This window comes from Stegodyphus dumicola, chromosome 9 (assembly GCF_044657685.1).
Source record: "Stegodyphus dumicola isolate Sdum_Otavi_A_Nest chromosome 9, ASM4465768v1".
Classification (NCBI taxonomy): Eukaryota; Metazoa; Arthropoda; class Arachnida; order Araneae; family Eresidae; genus Stegodyphus; species Stegodyphus dumicola.
In genome coordinates this window covers 127268072-127286797 of record NC_140776.1, presented here as the reverse complement: position 1 = coordinate 127286797, position 18726 = coordinate 127268072, and the positions used below count along the sequence as shown (strand labels likewise).

General features: G+C 36.2%; 1 protein-coding gene across 1 annotated transcript in view; it reads left to right on the top strand.

The window, feature by feature from the left end:
• Positions 1-1917: 1917 nt before the first annotated feature.
• Positions 1918-18726, top strand: part of LOC118179875 (DC-STAMP domain-containing protein 2-like) — a 78846-nt gene continuing 62037 nt past the window's right edge. The window contains exons 1-4 of the mRNA XM_085823123.1: positions 1918-2179; positions 10747-10982; positions 14518-14688; positions 16796-16897. Coding sequence (XP_085679249.1) covers positions 1929-2179; positions 10747-10982; positions 14518-14688; positions 16796-16897 — 760 coding nt within the window. The 5' untranslated portion in view covers positions 1918-1928. The remainder of the gene's footprint in view (positions 2180-10746; positions 10983-14517; positions 14689-16795; positions 16898-18726) is intronic.

The window sequence follows — 18726 nt, the reverse complement described above, 5'->3', positions numbered from 1 at the left end:
AATATTTTAAAATGTGTTGTTCAGCAGAGCATAAAATATTTAGTTTTTCATGCATTAACATGCACGCAGTAACACGCATGTTAATTATGCACGTATAAATTGCCCACGTATTGCAGAGCCCTCAAATTTAAGAATGAAGCGCCAGGAATATATTGGGCGAGTGGAAAAGTGAAATTGTGGGAATTAAATTCACTGCCCGAACCATTATCAACCTTGGTATCAGGTGACACAAGCAAATCGAAACATGCAGAATACGCATAACGAAAAAATGTCATAACAGAATTGTAAAACAAACACTTTCTTTCTTTTAAGCAGCTTTGCAATGCATGCCGGGTAACAGCTAGCCTCTGAAATAAATTTGGTTTTGATATCTCCTATCCTTTCGTGTTGCATTTTGGATGTCCAGCAGTGTATTCTTAATTTTCTTATAATAACCATTTTAGAGAATTTATTGCACCGAATATTTTAATCAATGCTCATGTTGGCTATGACTCGGTAAACATTCGACAACCCATGATCCCTATGACAAATAAAAACCGCGGATTTTTTTTTAAATGGGGAGGGGGACTACTGAAAATCTATTAATCAAAAAAGCAAATTGCCATTTTTACAAGTTAATTTTTTCACTAAATGCATACTACAATGTGAGGAATGATATAGAATTATTATATTATTTAATAACAAAGGATGCATAGTTAAATTTCGCATGTGGATTCTTTCCAGAACAGACTAGCTATTGGCGGTATTAAAAAATTTTAACCAAGCTGATGCACTAGCGAGAAAACAGTTTAAAAAATTGTGGATGCTAGCAATTTCATGAAAGAGCAGCAGATCAATGAAATTTCGAATAAAAAATATCGTGTATGAGATAAATTAAACGGGTACTTACCTAAATTAACGTTATTACTTTGGACCAATTTGACGATTTTTTATAGATGAAAGGGTAAATTACCTTATTGGGTTACTTTTGTGATATCTTTTAAAACGATTCGCAAACTATCGACATTTATCATTAAATTGGCAAATTTAGCGTTTTCGTGTTTTTCCCCTTCTATGGATACTAGGCAGCTTTCCTTAAAAAGTGCTCCATACGGCATCCCTCCTTTTCAGTGTGTACCTAATAGTGGAGCACACAGTAAACAAGAAAATAATATAAGGTGAAAATTATTCTAATATGCTTAATGTCTTCGAAACATAGGGCTAAAATACTAGGGAAAATGCGAGAGGCCATACAGTGTAACTCTTGCGAAAGTAAGACAGAACAACTGTGAAAGAAAGGACATATGTGGACATGGTGTGGTTGTGCGTCTACAACTTTTATGTTATATATATATATATATATATATGTAATATTTTTAGGAGAAGGAATTTGGATAGCGTAGGCAGATTTAAATATTCATTTTTTATTTCAGCAAACATGTTGCGGCGGCAATGAAGTTGGCACATTAATTGTGCCTGTTCCAAGAGATTTTACATTTTAGATAAATTTGCAATAAGAAAGAAAGAGCAGACAGACTGCAGTGCGGCCAGGCCAAAGCATGGAAAGCAAGTGTGTAATGTTCAGGATGAAATCTTAAGTCAAAACTAAGTTTTGGTTTTCAAAGCATTTTGATTGAATAGTTAATATTGCTGTAAAATTATTATTGGCTGCTTGAGTTTTAGTTCAATTTACATCCCCAGAATTACGTAAGAATCATATGATATAGATTTCTCTCGAAATGACGTAGTGCATGTTGTTATTTTTAGACTAGAGAAGGAAAATTAATTTACGCTGCCAATTTAATCTTTTACATATTCTTTATTTTTCTTGCATATTTATATATATATATAGATATATTGATATGAATACAGCACAGTGCATATATAATACTATTTTTAAAGATTGGTCTCCCACTACTATTCTATATAGGTGCCTGAAGAGTGCAGAAATGCCTGGTCCGTTGCTGGTGTTGAAGGCATACAAACTCAAAAGAGCAGCTAAGAGGCTGATGAAAGCTAAGAAAAACGCTTTGCGTATTTGTAGAGGAGAGCGACCCCATTATCCATGGTACGAAGAGATCTGGACTTGGTGCGTGGAATGTCTGAAAAACAATTTCTGCAAAGCCTTTTGCCCATGTTGGTTATCCAGGAAAAAGCGGGAAGATCGATTTGAAGATTCTTACAGCAAAAGTTTCTTGAGGTAAGACCTCTTATCTAATAAAAATCTTAAAAAAAAAAAAAAAAAAAAAAAAAAAAAAAAAAAAAAAAATGTGTTTCAAGTGTCTCAGTAAGAGAAAATCTTAAATTTTATCATAGAATTAAACAGAATTTCACTGTTAGGTTTGGAGGAAAAGAGATGTTTTTAGCGAAACGATTTCCAAATCTGAATCGAGAGAAAATTTAAATTAATCTTTAAGATTTTCTCATTAAATTCAAAATTTGGTACTTATCCTCTGTAGCGGCGTGGGCGACAAAAACGTCACAATTCGGGTCGCCGCAGTTCGGGTTTAAGAAAGTGCGATTTGTTGCCGAATGTTGTAAACCTTGTCGAAAACGAAACTGACTATAAATCGACAATAAATCCATACAACAAAAAGTTAGTTCACGCACACACGCATAGATATCGAATTGAATTGGTGATTTTATGGGAAGAGAATAGTTCACCTTGAAAAGTATGGATCTTACTATGGAATCGAAAACAATTTTTCTCGTAAAATATTTTTACATTTAATCTTCATTGAATACATTTCAACTTTTTCTCTCCACAATACGTACAACCTTTAATAAGATTTACACTTTAAAAAATATTCCGCTTCGATAGTATTTCCTTTAAGATAATTTTTTATCACATTAATATTTTCTTATCAATTCTTAGATAATCATATCAAAATTTAGATTTATCTATCTATCTACCTATAGACAGAAGAAGAGAAGAAAGGAATTTAATAATTTAATAAAAATTTTATTTGTTATAGTATGTAATGCAATTTTATCCCCAATTTATTGAAAATGATAACATAATTCAATAGAATTTATGTAATATATACATTCATTCTATAATTAAATGCAATTGCAATTATGTAAGCAATTTGTTTTAAATAACAACACATATAAACATGACGGAAAATTTTATTTTTTACTAGCTGTTACCCGGCATACGTTGCAATGCTACTTAAAGGAAAGAACGTGTGTATGTTTCAATTTTTAAATAAAGTCTTGCATCCGAAATTCAGACGAACGGGGTTGAGCAGTGCGTACTAGAACGTTTTCCAATCTTGCTTCCCGTTGCACGTCTGTTTCAGACGAACGGGTTTCAGCACTGCATATTCGAATATTTTTCAGTCTTGCTTCCCTTGCTCCTTTGCCTCTGAAGCTAATGATGCCTTTGTCTTTCGTGCTAGAGGTGTAGATCGAGCAACCGATTGTCATTTTAGTGGCGTAACTGAATTCACAGAATAACTGAAGTAATGCTTTGTGACGACGATTACAATTTCACTTTCAAAAGCAAAGAAAATTTGAGTGATGCAATAACATGCATGTTAATAAGTGCGTCTTAGTGGGTGAAAGATTAAATATTTTACGGTTTGCTGAACGATAACATACTTTAAAATACACTGGTGTGCAAAAATTAAGGACGAAGTCGAAAAATTAGCATATCAGCGGAACGAAGAGGCAGAGCGAACAGAAAGACCAATCAGGAGATTAAGTAAGGTGATGTACGGTAGCACATGCGCAGATATGCAGGTAGACGTAATGGGGAAGTGTCTGAGTAGTATAAAGCATGTTGTCGGTGTAAGATCAGTATTTCTGGCAAAGAGATTGCACGCCGTGTAACAGTTAAAATCACACCGAGTTGCTGAGTCAGCGAGAAATGGCGAATAATCAATCTGTTAGACGACATCTGGATGCTTTTACCCGAGGTCGAATCATTGGGAAGTTGGAGGAAGGCTGCAGTGTGACAAGTGTGGCTGCAGAGTTCGGAATTGCTCACAGCATCGTTTCACGACTTTCAAACTACAGGAACAGTTATCCGGGGTTTAGTAGTGGTCGTCCACGAGGAACCACACCCGCAGATGACCGGTATATTGCCTTACAGGCCAGAAGAAACAGGCAGCAGACAGCGGGAGAAATCGCTAGACACACGACACAGGCGACTGGACAACCGATATTGCGTGTTATCGTGGCCAGAAGACTGCACGGTGGAGGTCTGTTTGCACGACGTCCTGTACGGTGTGTACCTCTAACGCCTGCTCATCGGAGAAGGCGTTCTCTGTGGTGCCGGGAACACCGGAATTGGAAAAACAATGAATGGGGACGAGTACTCTTTACAGATGAGAGCAGATTCAGTCTGAGTAGCGATTCTCATCGCATACTCATCTGGAGAGAGCGGGGAAGCCGCAATCATCCCTCGAACATCATTGAAAGGGACAGGTATGGAGGTGGCGGTGTTCTCGTTTGGGGAGGCATCATGCTTGGTAGTCGTACAGACCTTCACATCTTCGACGCAGGTTCAGTCAACGGGTCCCGTTATTGTAACGAGATTTTTCTTCCATATGTGCGTCTTTTTAGAGGCGCTATGGGTCCGCAGTTCCTTTTCATGGACGACAATGCACCATGTCATCGCACAGTAGCTGCCGAACAGCTCTTAGAGAGTGAGGATATTGAACGTATGGATTGGCCGGCACGATCTCCGGATCTCAATCCCATTGAGCATGTATGGGATTTTCTAGGCTTGGCAGCTCGTACCTTACCACCAGTAACGATTCCGGAGCTTCGATTGGCGCTGCAAGACGAATGGGCAGCAATGCCTCAACAACTCACTGACACCCTCATTCTCAGCATGGGCAGACGCTGTGAAACCTGCCTAGCAGTCAGGGGAGATCATATCCCCTCTTAAAGACCGGATGTTTCTTGCTGGACACCCATCACAGGGATGTTTCGGCCTTCAGTCGCATTGCGCTCCATGCTTCTTTTTCAATAAAGCTTCTTTTTATCCCTCTGATTTCTCTTTTAGTATGTGTTGGTTACATTGCTCATGTCCTTACGTATTGGGGATCTTACGGTATTAAATGTGTTGATTTGGAAAGCTTTTGTACAAAGGTATATTGAAAAAACCGTCTCGTCCTTAATTTTTGCACACCAGTGTATTTTAATTTGGGCAGTGGCAACACATTTCTCTTAAATAGCAGAATTTATTTTTAAATTCGAGATAAATTAATATAACTGCGTTTTCCCAAGTGGGAACATTTTTTTTAATATCGCCGAGTTTTCTTATTAAATTTAAAACATATACATTTTCTGCTTTTGCAGAGTGGCATCGCAAATCTCTGAGTTTTAATTAAAATTTAGTTAAATTAGCGTAAAATATATGTATGTAAAGAGTGCGGACGCCATGGGCTGGTTTCTGAGAAAACTTATGTAGACATTTACTTTCCTCTTGTTTTGATTCTCTTTTATTTGCAATGAAAGTGAATAAATGTAATTGACTACTGTGTTAGCTGTAACCGTAATTCTATCCTCTTGTTGGTTTCGAGAAATCTCGAGAAGCAAAGAAATTACTAGAACTCTCTCGCGACCGATTAAAAGCTTTAAAAAGCCGGACAGAGACATCTCAGCTCAGTTTTAAAAACTGAAGTTAATTCCTACGCACAGCCAAGTAAAATGCTTCTAATTGTTCTGACTTAAAGTAATATAGAAGGGATTTTTCTGGAACCTGAACCTGCTCCTTCACAAAGTCTGTGTTAATGAATTCGATGCTCAACTACGAAGAGGTTCAATCCTTACTTTTCCCAATTCTGTAGAATATTACCAACAACTCGCTCAATTCCTGGAACAGTCCAAGCTTAAATTTCATTCGTACCAAATGGATAATCAGAAACCTACCAGGCACGATTTCAGAAAATTATATTTTTCAAATAATGTCGATGAGAAAATTTCCTGTACGTAAAGTCAAGCAATTCACTACAAAAACTGAAAACGGAACACCAAACCTGCTTATTTATTTCATTGAGCTTGACAATTTCAAGGAAGGCCATGCAAAATATTCTGTCAAAAACATCTGTAGTTTCCAAGTCTCTATTGAACGTTACAAGCCTAAAGAAAACTGCCAACCCGGTGATTTAAATGCCCAAGGATTGGGAATACCCAACATAGATGTTTCAACGATGAAAGATGCTGTAAATGTGGAGGTCCTCACAGAAGTTTTACCTGTATTCTTAAGGATGGTCAAGAACCTAAATGTATTTCCTGCGGTCATAATCATGTAGGCTAATTTCAAGGATGCCCTGAATATCAGAAAAGACTCGCCGAGATGTAAAATAAAAGTGAACGACGTAACCCAGCACCTGCCAGAACTGAAGTTAATTTCCCTTCATTTACTAAGGACAATCCCCCTGTCAGCTTCACTACGAAAAAATTCTCCTACAGTGAAATACTTAAGAAAAATATTTCTGAAGAAGAAAAACTCAACCCCCATCTTTGATGTATTTAAACATGATAGCAATCTCAACTTCCTGCAAAATACTATTCCAGTTATTCAAAAAAATACGAAATTCTTAATCTCAAATAAATAAATTAATATTAGGAATACAAGCTCCTTAAATTATGTTAGCGTTTTGCAAAACTGATGATTAACTTCGATTAGCCGTCCAACACAAAACTTCGCCCACTTATCCGTCGTTTCACAGCTAAGTATTGTTTAATGTGCCATTGTCAATGATTCTTTACTCCTATTTTACTAACTCTGATTTTTATTGAATCATCTGTTTTCCCAGAGATTTATCTCTTCTCAATCTGCTACCACTCAGCCATGTAGGTTTTCCTATTATTTGCCCCCTTCTTTCTTCTCTGTTCTCCCCAACTCTGTATATATGCAACGTTACTCTGATGTGGTGGTGCGTGGTTTTGAAACACAGGTACTCTGAAATTTTTCCTTATTGGCATTGCTCAGTTTATTTGTTTAGTTAGCTGCTGTTGTTATCGTTGATGGGATTAGCTTTCTCTTGTCTGTGCTTTGCGTTCTATTTAACGTTTTTAGTAGTTTAAGGTATAACTACTGATTATTACTGCGTGATATTGTGATATGCGTGATATTGTACAAATGTTTCTGAGAAAAATTCCAGTGTTCTGTAGTATATCTTTTGGTAAAAAGAAATTTTATTAAACTTTTATCGGATTTGTGCATTCAATCTGTTAAGAACCCGTACGCACGCAACACGTTTTGGTGGCAGCCTTGGGATTGAATACCAGTGACAAGAGCGAAGGAGGAGCATTTAAGGCAGTTCATAGTAGCCTTTGCTGCATTTAAAGAACAGATGAAAGATTCTGTTGAAGCGGAGATGAAAGCTGTTAAAGAGGAAACGCAAACGGGCCAAGCAGAGATGAAAGTTCTCAAAGATTCCGTTGAAGAGGAGATGTAAGCTAACAAAAAATCCGTTAAAGAGATGAAGCTGTTCAAGAAAAGATGGAAGAATCCGTTAAGAAAAAGATAGAAGAATCCGTTATAGCACAAATGAAAGCTGTTCACAAAAAGATTGAAGCAGGTCAAACTAATCGAAGGAAGAGTTTCGACAGCCCGACAACAAATTGAAGAATGAGTTTTTGCCATCCAAGGATATATTGAAGACCAAATTGGAAACAAAGTTTCTGCTGTCGTCGCCAAAGAAGTTCAGACATTAAAGAAATGCATAACGACAGCAGGAAGCAATTCTGATGGCTTTAAATTTTTGCCAATGCCTGCTCGTTCGTCTCCGAAGTTATCCACATATGATGGCAAGACCTCTTGGCACGTATATAAGACACAATTTTTATAGTGGCGGAAGCTAATGGATGGGATCCCCAAGCTAAGGTCGGTCATCTTATTCTGAGAGCAGACGCAGTGGATATCATTCAGACTCTTCCTGAAAACGAAAGGCTAGATTTCGAAGCTCTGTCTTGCGGGTTGTAGCTGAGCTTTGGGGTGAAGTGTTTAAAACACTACAGCAGGCTTCATTTAAATTCCCGTTAATAGAAGCCAACGGAAACTTTCCCGAAATTTGCCACGGATGTTGAAAGGCTGTCTCATCTCGCCTTTTAAGAATTCCCGATAGAAACAAGGGAAATCCTGTCCCTGCAGTACTTCATCGACAGCATCCGAGATCCTGAAATACAGAAAGCTCTACTAATGGCGGATGTCAAGCACTTAAAAAGCGCTCTAGTGTACGCCATGAAATTCGAGGCAGCCCAACAAGCAACTCGTAGAGATCGCCATCCAGCCAGAGCTGTGAAAATCCACGAGACAGTGGATCAAATGATGGCTCGTTTAGATGATTTATCCGAACAAGTCAATGCTTTGATACCGAGTAGGAGTGAGAACAAACTGGCTCTAAAGTGTTGGAAATATGGTACTGAAAGCCATGTTCGAAAAGAACTGCAGAACACCTTAGAGCCTGGAAAATAAAGCAGACGATTTAAACAGGGAAGTCAATGCCTCGAGATGGAGCAAGAAACCAAAGTGCTTGAACTACGGTGCTGAAGGCCACTTACGGAGAAATTGCAGAAAACCCCAGGCCACGGAAAATGAGACTATTCCAGAGCAAGGACGCAAGAAACAGATTAGTGGCCATTTCGGGAAGCGGAGATTGAAAGATGGTGGGAAGCCCCATTTTGTGTACAGAAGGCAAGTATGCAAAATTTAATCTAGAGAAAGAAAAAAAAAAGTTAACTTCTTGCCTATTATTTTTACTTTATTTTAAAATAATTGAAGACATGGTTGCCAGTGGAGACATCACCGAGAAAAGGACGCGGGAGAGGAGACATTGTAGTATAAAATTTCGTGGTAGAAAAATAAGAAAGGAGAAAGCGTCACAATTCTAAAACATCGTGACACGTTCCTAAATATCGCGGTATTGTGATAGAAATTTAAGGCGATTACAAAATCTCACAGTTCCAAAACAAAGTCATTCCAAGAAACGACTTCATATAAAGCTATAAAACATCGCATGACAAAAACATAGTAATGATACATATTTAATGCAGCTAAGAGGTATAAATTTGTATAAAGTATATTTATTTTTACGAATGCAGTAGTACCTCGAGTACTTTAAATGAAAAAATAAAAACGTTAAAATTTTTACTTCTTTCTTCTACTGGTTTCTACATTAGGATGTAGCATTTACTAGTACATCATACGAGTAATGGTGACCTACGTTCTTTCGTTCTACGTTCTTTATTTAAAAAAAATTACCTGCTATCGCACAGTCATCCGAATGAACGAAAGGAGATTATCTATAAACAACTAAGTTAAGGAATGTAATGGGCACAGGATGAGATCTTGAGATTGCTAGTGCCGCCCTCTATTGACAAAAATGATTAATGAAAGGTGAATATCGAATCGCAAATTGCTATTTTACTTGTTGAACTTTACATGTATTTTTTTAATTAAATGTTTGCGTGACCAACCACCTAAATCCTAAATAGTTATAAAAAGAAGCAAAAATGTATAATGATTTTAATGAGCCCATCTAATGTAGTTTCACGAGCCCAGTTAGTAATTAATAATAATCGAAATGAGTCTGGGATTATTGCCTTTAAATAGCTAAGTTTGTTAATTATATGCAATTAATTAATAACAATAAATTTGAAAAAAAAATTAAATATTATCTTGACGCTTTACTGAACCACAACACCAAGTTGCTTAAAAATAAAAATATTTATTTCGGGCAGTGACAACACATATCTTTTAAATTGCTGAATTTGGTGATTAAATTCAAAGACAAATATATTGCATTTTGCTGAGTGGTAATACACGTCTTTTATTACATTGAATTCTGCTTAAATTTGGAACATAATGTCCTGCGCTTTGTCGAGTAGCAACATAAAGCGTTTTATCATTAGTTTTTTTAACAAAAATTCCTGAAATTCACGCCAAATATGAAATAAATAACAACAAATTCGAAATTCAAATTTCGAGCTCGAGGTGTCGCCATTTTGAAACAATGCGCTTAAATTTAAAAGTTAAATATATTGCTTTTTCTCGAATGAGAACACCTTTTATTTCTCTTACCTGGTTTCTTACCTGAAAAAAATTAACTGTTACTGTTATATTTTTTCCTCGCATTTCGAAAAAAAAAAAAAAAAAAAAAAAAAAAAAAAAAAGTGATTTGAAGGCTTTCGATTCGTATTCATGACTACTTTCTGGTTCATTTAACTCTGGTTCATTTAACCGGTTGAGAGAATTAATATCTGTCGAATACGAAAAACAGCCGCTGGATATGGCAAAAATAATAATAGACTGGAAGAATTCCTGTGAAAAGAGTTTATACTCATTGCGTTCTAAACAGGTCTAGAGACAAATTCGGGGCAGAGGGCGGTAGGCTAACAAAAATGTAGAAATCGACGAAAGTCTTTTTAAGAAGCGTAAAATGAAGCGGCCGAATACTTCCTCTGTTGGTGCTATTTGGTGGATTGTCCAGAAAGATTGACGAATGTTTTATTGTAAGACCTACAGATAGAAGTGTAGTTCAAAACTTCACAGAAGCGACTGGCATAAATGTGGTGGGATCTCCGCCAATTTTCATGGCTTGACGAAAGCAAACTTTTGCGATCGATTGGATAATATTGGAAGTACCATTCTTACCTGTTATTAAAATCGTTCATGCTTTCGATCTGCTGTTAAAACTGTTACCCGTGAAAGCAGATTTGCAGTTCGTAATAGTTTTATTTATTTATTTCGTAACTTACAAATCTTCTTTCGTATTTGCATGTTAACATATTCTTTGTTCATTTTAGGCGACCTTGTTTGGATGGTACTTTCGAGAACTATGCGATTAAAAGTTTTCTGGGATTTGTTTTTGGCCTCCTTCTCACAGCGGCTGCGTTCTTCTTCTTCTTGGACCAACTGAACATTAATCCCCGTGTAACCACGGCATTTTGTTGTGTGCTTGGTATGGTTCTTTCTACGGCACTCGCTTTCAGTGAAGAAGCCAGGTGCATAACTTTCCTCGCTTTGCCAGAGCTTTTCTCAGGTAAGAATTTGTCCTCTAACCGGCAAAGCCGTATGCACCGCTTACACCTTATATAAGTGTATGAGCGGCGCGCGGGCGTGTGTGTGTGTGTAATTGCGCATATAACATACATATTTACCCCCTTAGGATATATTTTGTAACATCTTTAAGAAAGTATATATACTCGTAGATGTACCTTGAAATATGCTTAGGAAATTAAGGCAATATGTTAAAAATACTTAAACCCAGGTATAAAGTAACAAGAGGATTTCGGCATTAAAATCTAGAAAATACTTCTTACGCATGGCAGTTTTCAGAAATTTAAAGTTTTTTAGCCTTTATTCCCGTTTGGAGGGTTAAGAGCATCTTTAAGGAATATAGTACATTACCAGAAAATGCAATACACTTTGGCTGACTGCTGTTAGATCGGAAAAGAGAAACACCTTATAGCACTTAAACTGTATTTTTTGTAACATTTTAAAGAAAGTGTATGTAGGTGAATCTTGAAATATGGAGAAACTAAGGCAATATGCTAAAAGGACATAATGGTATAAAATAGGAGGGGCATTTTGGTATTAAAATTAAGAAAATGCTACTTTCTCATGCCAGTTTTGGAGTTTTTTTAGCAAACCTTTTCCCGGTTTGAGTGTTAAGGGCATCTCTAGAGAATACAGTGCATTATCAGAAAATGTAATACACTTTGATCGGCTGCGTTCATATCGGAAAACAGAAACATTTCATAGCACTTAAATTTCATTTTGAGAGGTTACCTGCAGTGGGTTTTTGGAATAGCATCCCGTAATTTTTATACCATACATCCAAGCCTGTTCACTATAATGCTTGCATTTCTAAATTATTGTAGTACTTCTTTCCTTAACGTTTGATTTGTGGTTTGAAGTAATTATAGTGGCTCTCAGAAATGTTAAGTTACTCATACTTTGCTGTAAAAGTGGCAGGTAGGAGAGTTAAATTTGAATAATTTCACCCTCTGATCTTAAATAATACCTTTATTCTGCATAAAGTAATTGAAATATGAAACAAAATAATAATTTAATTATTTCATTTCGTATATATATATATCTTATATATAAGCGGCTTAAGTGTTTGTCGCCGATAGTTTATTGGTTGCTTGCGTAACTGTAAATTGTTTTATTCTCCGTGCAGTGCAACGCGTGACGAATATTATGGGAAAGCTAAGCCGGAAAAATTAAAAATACAAGAGCACGTGCATTTAACATTTAATAAATAAATTTAACATCTAGATATATAATAGAATTCGGAAATATGCAACCGGCAACGATGAAAAAACAAATAAAATGAAATAAATAAATATCTTTATTATATGCGGCTTAAGTGTCTGTTTGTCGTCGATAGTTTATTGGTTGCTTGCGTAACTGTACCAGCCAATAGGGTGAAGTTGCCACGGCACAGGGTTGCCGTTTCAATTGAGACGTAGACAATTTCCTGTAAAACTTGCCTTTGCTATGACCATCCATAAGTCTCAGGGCCAAACCCCTTAAGCGTGTTGGCATAATTTTACTTGAGCCTGCATTTGGACACGGTCTACTTTATGTTGCCTGTTCAAGAGTTCGTGAAAGAACGGACGTAAAATTAAAAATAATTGATGGTCGAGCAAGGCGAGCTTAAAAATGATGGAAAGGTATACAAAAGAAATGTTGTGTACAAAGAAATCTTTGACATGTGAATTTACATTTTTATTATTTAAATCACCTTTATTTATTGAGCTAGCGGTGACTCTTAAGAAATGTACTGCCAGTGGTTTCCTTCATTGCACTCTACTTTAAGCAATTAAGCAAGCAGAAGGGGGAAAACCCCGTGGGACAGTAAGCAAAGGGGCGTCCTCGCCGCCTGCCCTGGGTAATTCAGTTTGAATTAGCAGACACCTTTGCACAAATCATTTTAATTACAATTTATAATATCTAGAACAGCGTTCATTTCGTATGACCGCTGAGCTTTTTAGTATATATATATACGAAGAACCATTACATTATGACCACCCTGTTAATAACATGTAGGTCAACCTTTAGCCCCTAAACTGCCAGCACCTGGTGTTGCATTGACCCCATAAGTTGCTGATAGGTAGTCTGAGGTATCTGGTACCAGTCGCTCACCAACTGGTCCAGCAATTCCCGCACATTTCGAGGGGGTAGCGTGGCATCACGAATTTGGATTTCCAGATGGGATCACAAATGCTCTATTGGATTAATATCAGGTGAATTTGGAGGCTGACATGAAAGTCACTAGAATGTTCCTCGAAACACTCTCTGACAATTCGACCTTTATGACATTTTGCATGATCCTGTTAGTATTTCCGTCTCCCGCTGGAAATACTGTTGTCATGAATGGGTGAACCTGGTCTACATCGATGTTCACGTAGTGCACCAGATGTCAGGGATTACTCTATGGAAATTTTGGGCTCTAATGTGCTCCATGAAAACATTGCCCACACCATAATAGCCCCGCCACCGGCTTGTCTCCGTCCAACTCTGCATCCGGCAGCCAGGGTTTCATTTGGAAATTGGCATATTAGCACATGCCCATCGATATGATGGACTAGAAAACGCTATTCGTCGAACCATGCAACTTCCTTCCATTCTTCTAATGTCCAATTCCAATGTTTCTTGGCCTATTGCAGACGCAGCTGGCGATGACGTTCCGTCAGTGCAGGGATATGCTTCGGCCTCAGATTGCGTAGGTCCATACACAGCAATGTACATTGCATAGTGTGTTGAGAAACACTGTCTGGGTCGCCACTGTTGTAGCTCTTCGGTCACGGCGAACAATGCGTAGCAATCTCCGCTGTCTTCTGGAATCAATATGCCCTCGACGATATAATGCTGGCCGGCGACTTGTCGTTTCACCATCCATACACTACTTTCGATATGTGCTCATAATAACTGCACGTGGAACAGCCCACTAAACGCGCCGTTTCTGATATTGATGTTCGTTTAAATATTTGGTGAATTTAACTGTGTATTTTTCGAACTGCTATTTTATCATGCACTTGAATCCCCTTTGGACAACGAAGTTCAACGGAGTTCCAACAATGTCATTGCTGTCTCAGGGCTAATGTAATTGTGAGTATCTTTTTCGTTTTTATATTTTCAGTCTCACTCTCTGTCTCAATGTTTGAATCGACTCAGCCGATTCGCCATCGAACCATTCCTCGGTGTTTCCTTGAACAACATTCCCGAAGAATTTTGCATCTTTAATTTTTTTGACATACGACTTTACTTACGGTCTCAACTTCTTCACAATTAGATAAATATCCGATTTCTATATTAGGAAGAACCTTCTCCATGATCGAACGAGTGTTATACTTTGACCAAGCGCTTACCTGACAAAGCTCGGAATTGCGCGTTTTATTTTTTAACCCGCTCTCGCGTATAATGTTGAGTGTGCTTGCGTGGGCATTGCCATGCATAGATAATTTCCAAACCGGATAATTAGTTCCCGTATAATCGAGAATACACTGTACAATATATGTATTATTCCACAATGATAAAATTGTCTAACTTTTTTTTTTTTTTTTCAGGTAGGGGAAGGATGGTTCTGATGGCAATTACTTACATCCTCGTGATGAGTGGGCCTGCCAAGAATGCCATGAGGAACGCGAATATTCTTGTAGAGAGCATGAATTGCGGCCAAGAGATCCTAATAAAGCAGACAAAGGCCATCCTCAGTTCCATTTTCGCTCCTTTGATTGGTAATTATTCTTGCTTCCGTTTTGTTTCAAATACTCAGTTTCGAATGAGTTTAAAGAATTACTTTGCAACAAACTAATTTGCAACTAACCATTTTACCGTTTCTCCTGAGACAGACTCGTCGATTTGAAAAGCGTCATTAGTAGCTTTTACGATTTACTGCTTCAAATAATAGTACTTGCATGTGCTATCGCAACTACCTTAATATAATTCGCCAAATTTTGAGAATGTACCAGGGAACTACACTCATAACAATCCTTCAGTCAAGCAGCGTCGCCATTTTTATATGTGTTCTTTTTGTTGTATCCCAAGTTCCAACGATTTCTATAAAAAGTCATGGCATTTTCAAACTTAATTTTAAAATAGGTGTCTATGAGATTTGCCAGCAATGAAAGTAACTATAGTCAAATTTCTGCAGGAATAAAGAATTTTCTAGCATAATCTCGAGGAAATGTGCTTGGTAGATGGCCGGTGTTGCCGAGATTTGCGGGATGCCAAATCTCTGATTTTTTAAAAAGAAAATCGCTGTATACTTGTGGAGAAGAATAGCTCAAAAAATTACGAAGAGCTTTGAACATGAATGTAAGTTTTTATTTTTTTTAATATATCACTTAATCCTTCACTTAATAATTCAAATTTGTATTTTAAACTGAAGTATGCTTTCTTTTAATATTTTAAAGAAACTCTAGCAAATCATCAACTTACACCCTATAAGTAACTTTTATCTTTCCATCTGTATAATGCCGTCAAATTGCGACAGGGTGGTTGCATTGATATGTAAGTTGATAACTGATATCAAAAGGCCAATGACTTTTCTAAATAAGCAAATATTTGAGTAAAATATTGTGAAGAACTTTACATATAGATAGACAATTTTAGTGAAATTATATGCGAAATTGTTGTATTTTTCTGTATAATGTAATATGAAAATATAAAGTTACGGTGCCCTATAGGAAAAATATGAAAATAGGGGCAAGTCTGTTTAATATTGAGTAAATTGCTATCTCGCTAAATTAACGAGAAATCGCCAAAATGCGCCAAACCTGGCGACCATTTGGCGACATTTCGATCCGGTTCTTGTGTAAATACGCATATACATTCTTTGTAGCTAAAACTCAATAATAAATTATAAAGTAATTTCGCTTACCTGTCAGACGCATTCTCGCCTTTTGTCATTTTCTCTAGGTTTTATTTGACGACACAATAAATAAATTTACAATAAATGGAAGCACATATAAACGTTAGTTGGTGTTTCGCGTTCGTGTTACATCTTTCTCAGTCATCCAAGTTCTGCAATAGTCCAAAGAATTCAAGCGCACACAGCGCCATCTGGTGCAATACAGTTTCTACATCTTGCAAGGGATATTGTAACAGAATAACTGTAACTGTTGTTGTTGTAGCAGTTAGTTCAGCGTGAGCTCGGAATACTGAAGATATCTCCAGGTTAGCTTTGCTCTGCAAGGATGTGCTTTGCATTGCGTAGTGTTTAACTTTCTTAGTGGTCTGAAGTGTAACTACTGATTGTAATTTGTGATACTGTGAAAAGTTGTATGACTATTTTTGTGGAAAATTCTAGAACTGCGAAGTGTTTCCTTTGATAAAAATAAATACATACATACTATATTGTACATGCATACATATACACGCACACACACATATAGAAATATATGTTGTATTTAAATATATGTTGTATTGTTGTATACATATGTTATATTTAAATTCAAAGTTACTGACGACACTTTTCAAATCGATGAGTCTGTCTCGGGGTAAACGGCGAAGTGGATAAAATCTATGGCTACAAAGTAAGCGTGAGGGACAAAGCCTGTAATAAGACAAACTGAACAAAACTATAGTTAACCAAAAAAGATGTAGCTTCAATTTTAATTGCTATATTCCAAGAAATGATATGCTTTTAATTCAGGACTGGGAAGATCAGCGTTGAATGCATTTCCTTGCTTAAATTCTTTTTCCAGTTTTGCTTGCACTTAGCTGATTTTTTAAGATAAATTTACATACAAAATTTCAGTTCTGTTACAGATCCGAGTTTTATTAAAACTTGTAGTACTCTAGTCGTCTTTGCATCTACATAAATATTTTAATGTATTTTAGCAATCATAGATACTATGAGAGACATCCTGGCTGCTCTGAAAAGTTTTGCTCGACAAGTGAAAGATGCCTTCATTGCTATACGAGACCTTTTCATGGAAATTAGTATGTATTCTATTGTGGTATCAGTAAGTAACTTTGAATATTTTCATAAAACAATATTTTATAGGAAGCATGCGGGAAACTGACATGTTTTCATCATCAGATAATTTATATCATGGCAAACATTTTCTTAACATTCGAAGCCAATTTTGAATTTTGTCCCATTTACTTCCAATTTGGTGCTAATTAAAGGAATTTTTGATTAACAAACTCAGCTGTTTAAAATCAAGCAATTGCAAAATTGTTTGAAATAAACATTTTTATTTCCAGCGCGCCAGATTGTTGTCATGCCTGAAAGTGCAAGATATTTATTTTTCAGTTTTAATCAACAAGCTAGCTATTTAAATACACTGCCTGAAATAAAATACTTTAATCTTCCACTTGCCAGCGTGCTCCCATTTGACAAACCATAAGATAAAGTAACTTTCAAATTTAATCTATCTTTTAATGATAAATAAACCAAGCGAGTTAAAAGCAACAAATGCAGTTAAGAATATTTTTTATGCGTTTGACCTGATTGATTTAAATATAAATGCATTTAAATTGTGAGATTTCTAATTAGAAATATTAAATATTTTTATAACATTAAATGAGCTGGATTCAGCACTCTAAAATCATTACATATTTTAGGCAACATTTGGTCGTCTATATCTTTCTGTTGAAAATTGTTTGGCACATGTTACACCAAAACACTAAAAATTCGAAACTTTTTATTATTTTCTTTTAGCTTATTATGTGAGTAAATATACTGTTTATTTATTTATACAAATGCCATACATTTGGCCACTAAGCCATTGATCTTGCTTCTCAATACTTAAGAACAATAGAATTAAAAGATAATAGTACAGTGCATTCGTCAATATGCTCCTTTATCCATGGACTGGTAACATGACAGTAACCTGACGGGGGTGCAAGGTGACAGGCCTCCTCGTGGTGCACTCTGGTTAAAGCTAAATTTGTTGCATCGCTTTCTTATTGTTTTGAGCCTAAATGTACTGTGTTTTTAATAAACTATATTTAGTAAAGATACATGTTTTCATTCAAAGATATTTCAACCCATTGTTTCTTTTCATGGGAAAGTCGAAAGATAAAATATCCCCTATTAATGATTCAGTTAGATCTCTAAATAGTGCAAAATGATACTAATACTACTACTAATAAAATGCTCTGAAAGGTTATATAAAATGCTAATTTCGACTGATGGTCCAGAATTACAATTTTGCTACAATCAATTTCCAGATTAAATATGCTGAATATTTAACCACGTTGTAAAACAAAGTTGTTATTGTCAATGAAAGGCTATCAATTGGATTTTTAATTTAAACCAGAAATATAACTTTAAATTGAAATCAACTTTCTGCTTTTAAATCAGTATTTTATAAAATGTGTAACTTAATAAATTAGTATTAATTACTGAAGCAATGCTGAAAATATAGAAGGCATGTATCATATTTTATGTATAATGGCGTTACGAATTTTTAGATACGTAATTTTAGTAGAATTATAATTAAAATTGTTGTATTTCCCCGTGCAATGCAGCGCGAGACAAATTTTAAGGGAAATCTATGCTAGAAAAGTCAAAATACACGGGCATGTGTGTTTAATAAAGGGATATCTCGGGAATTTGTATTGAAATGGAATAAATGTAATTGACCACAATGTTAGCTATAACCGTAATTCCATCCTGTTATTTCTTTCCAGAAATTTCGAGAAGCAGGAAGTACTAGAAGTTTGTCGCGAACGGTTGAATGCTATAAAAGGCCGGAGAGAGAACGTCTGAGTTATCGAAGGAAGACAAATTGCAACCTGCTATATAGTTTATTCAAGTCGTA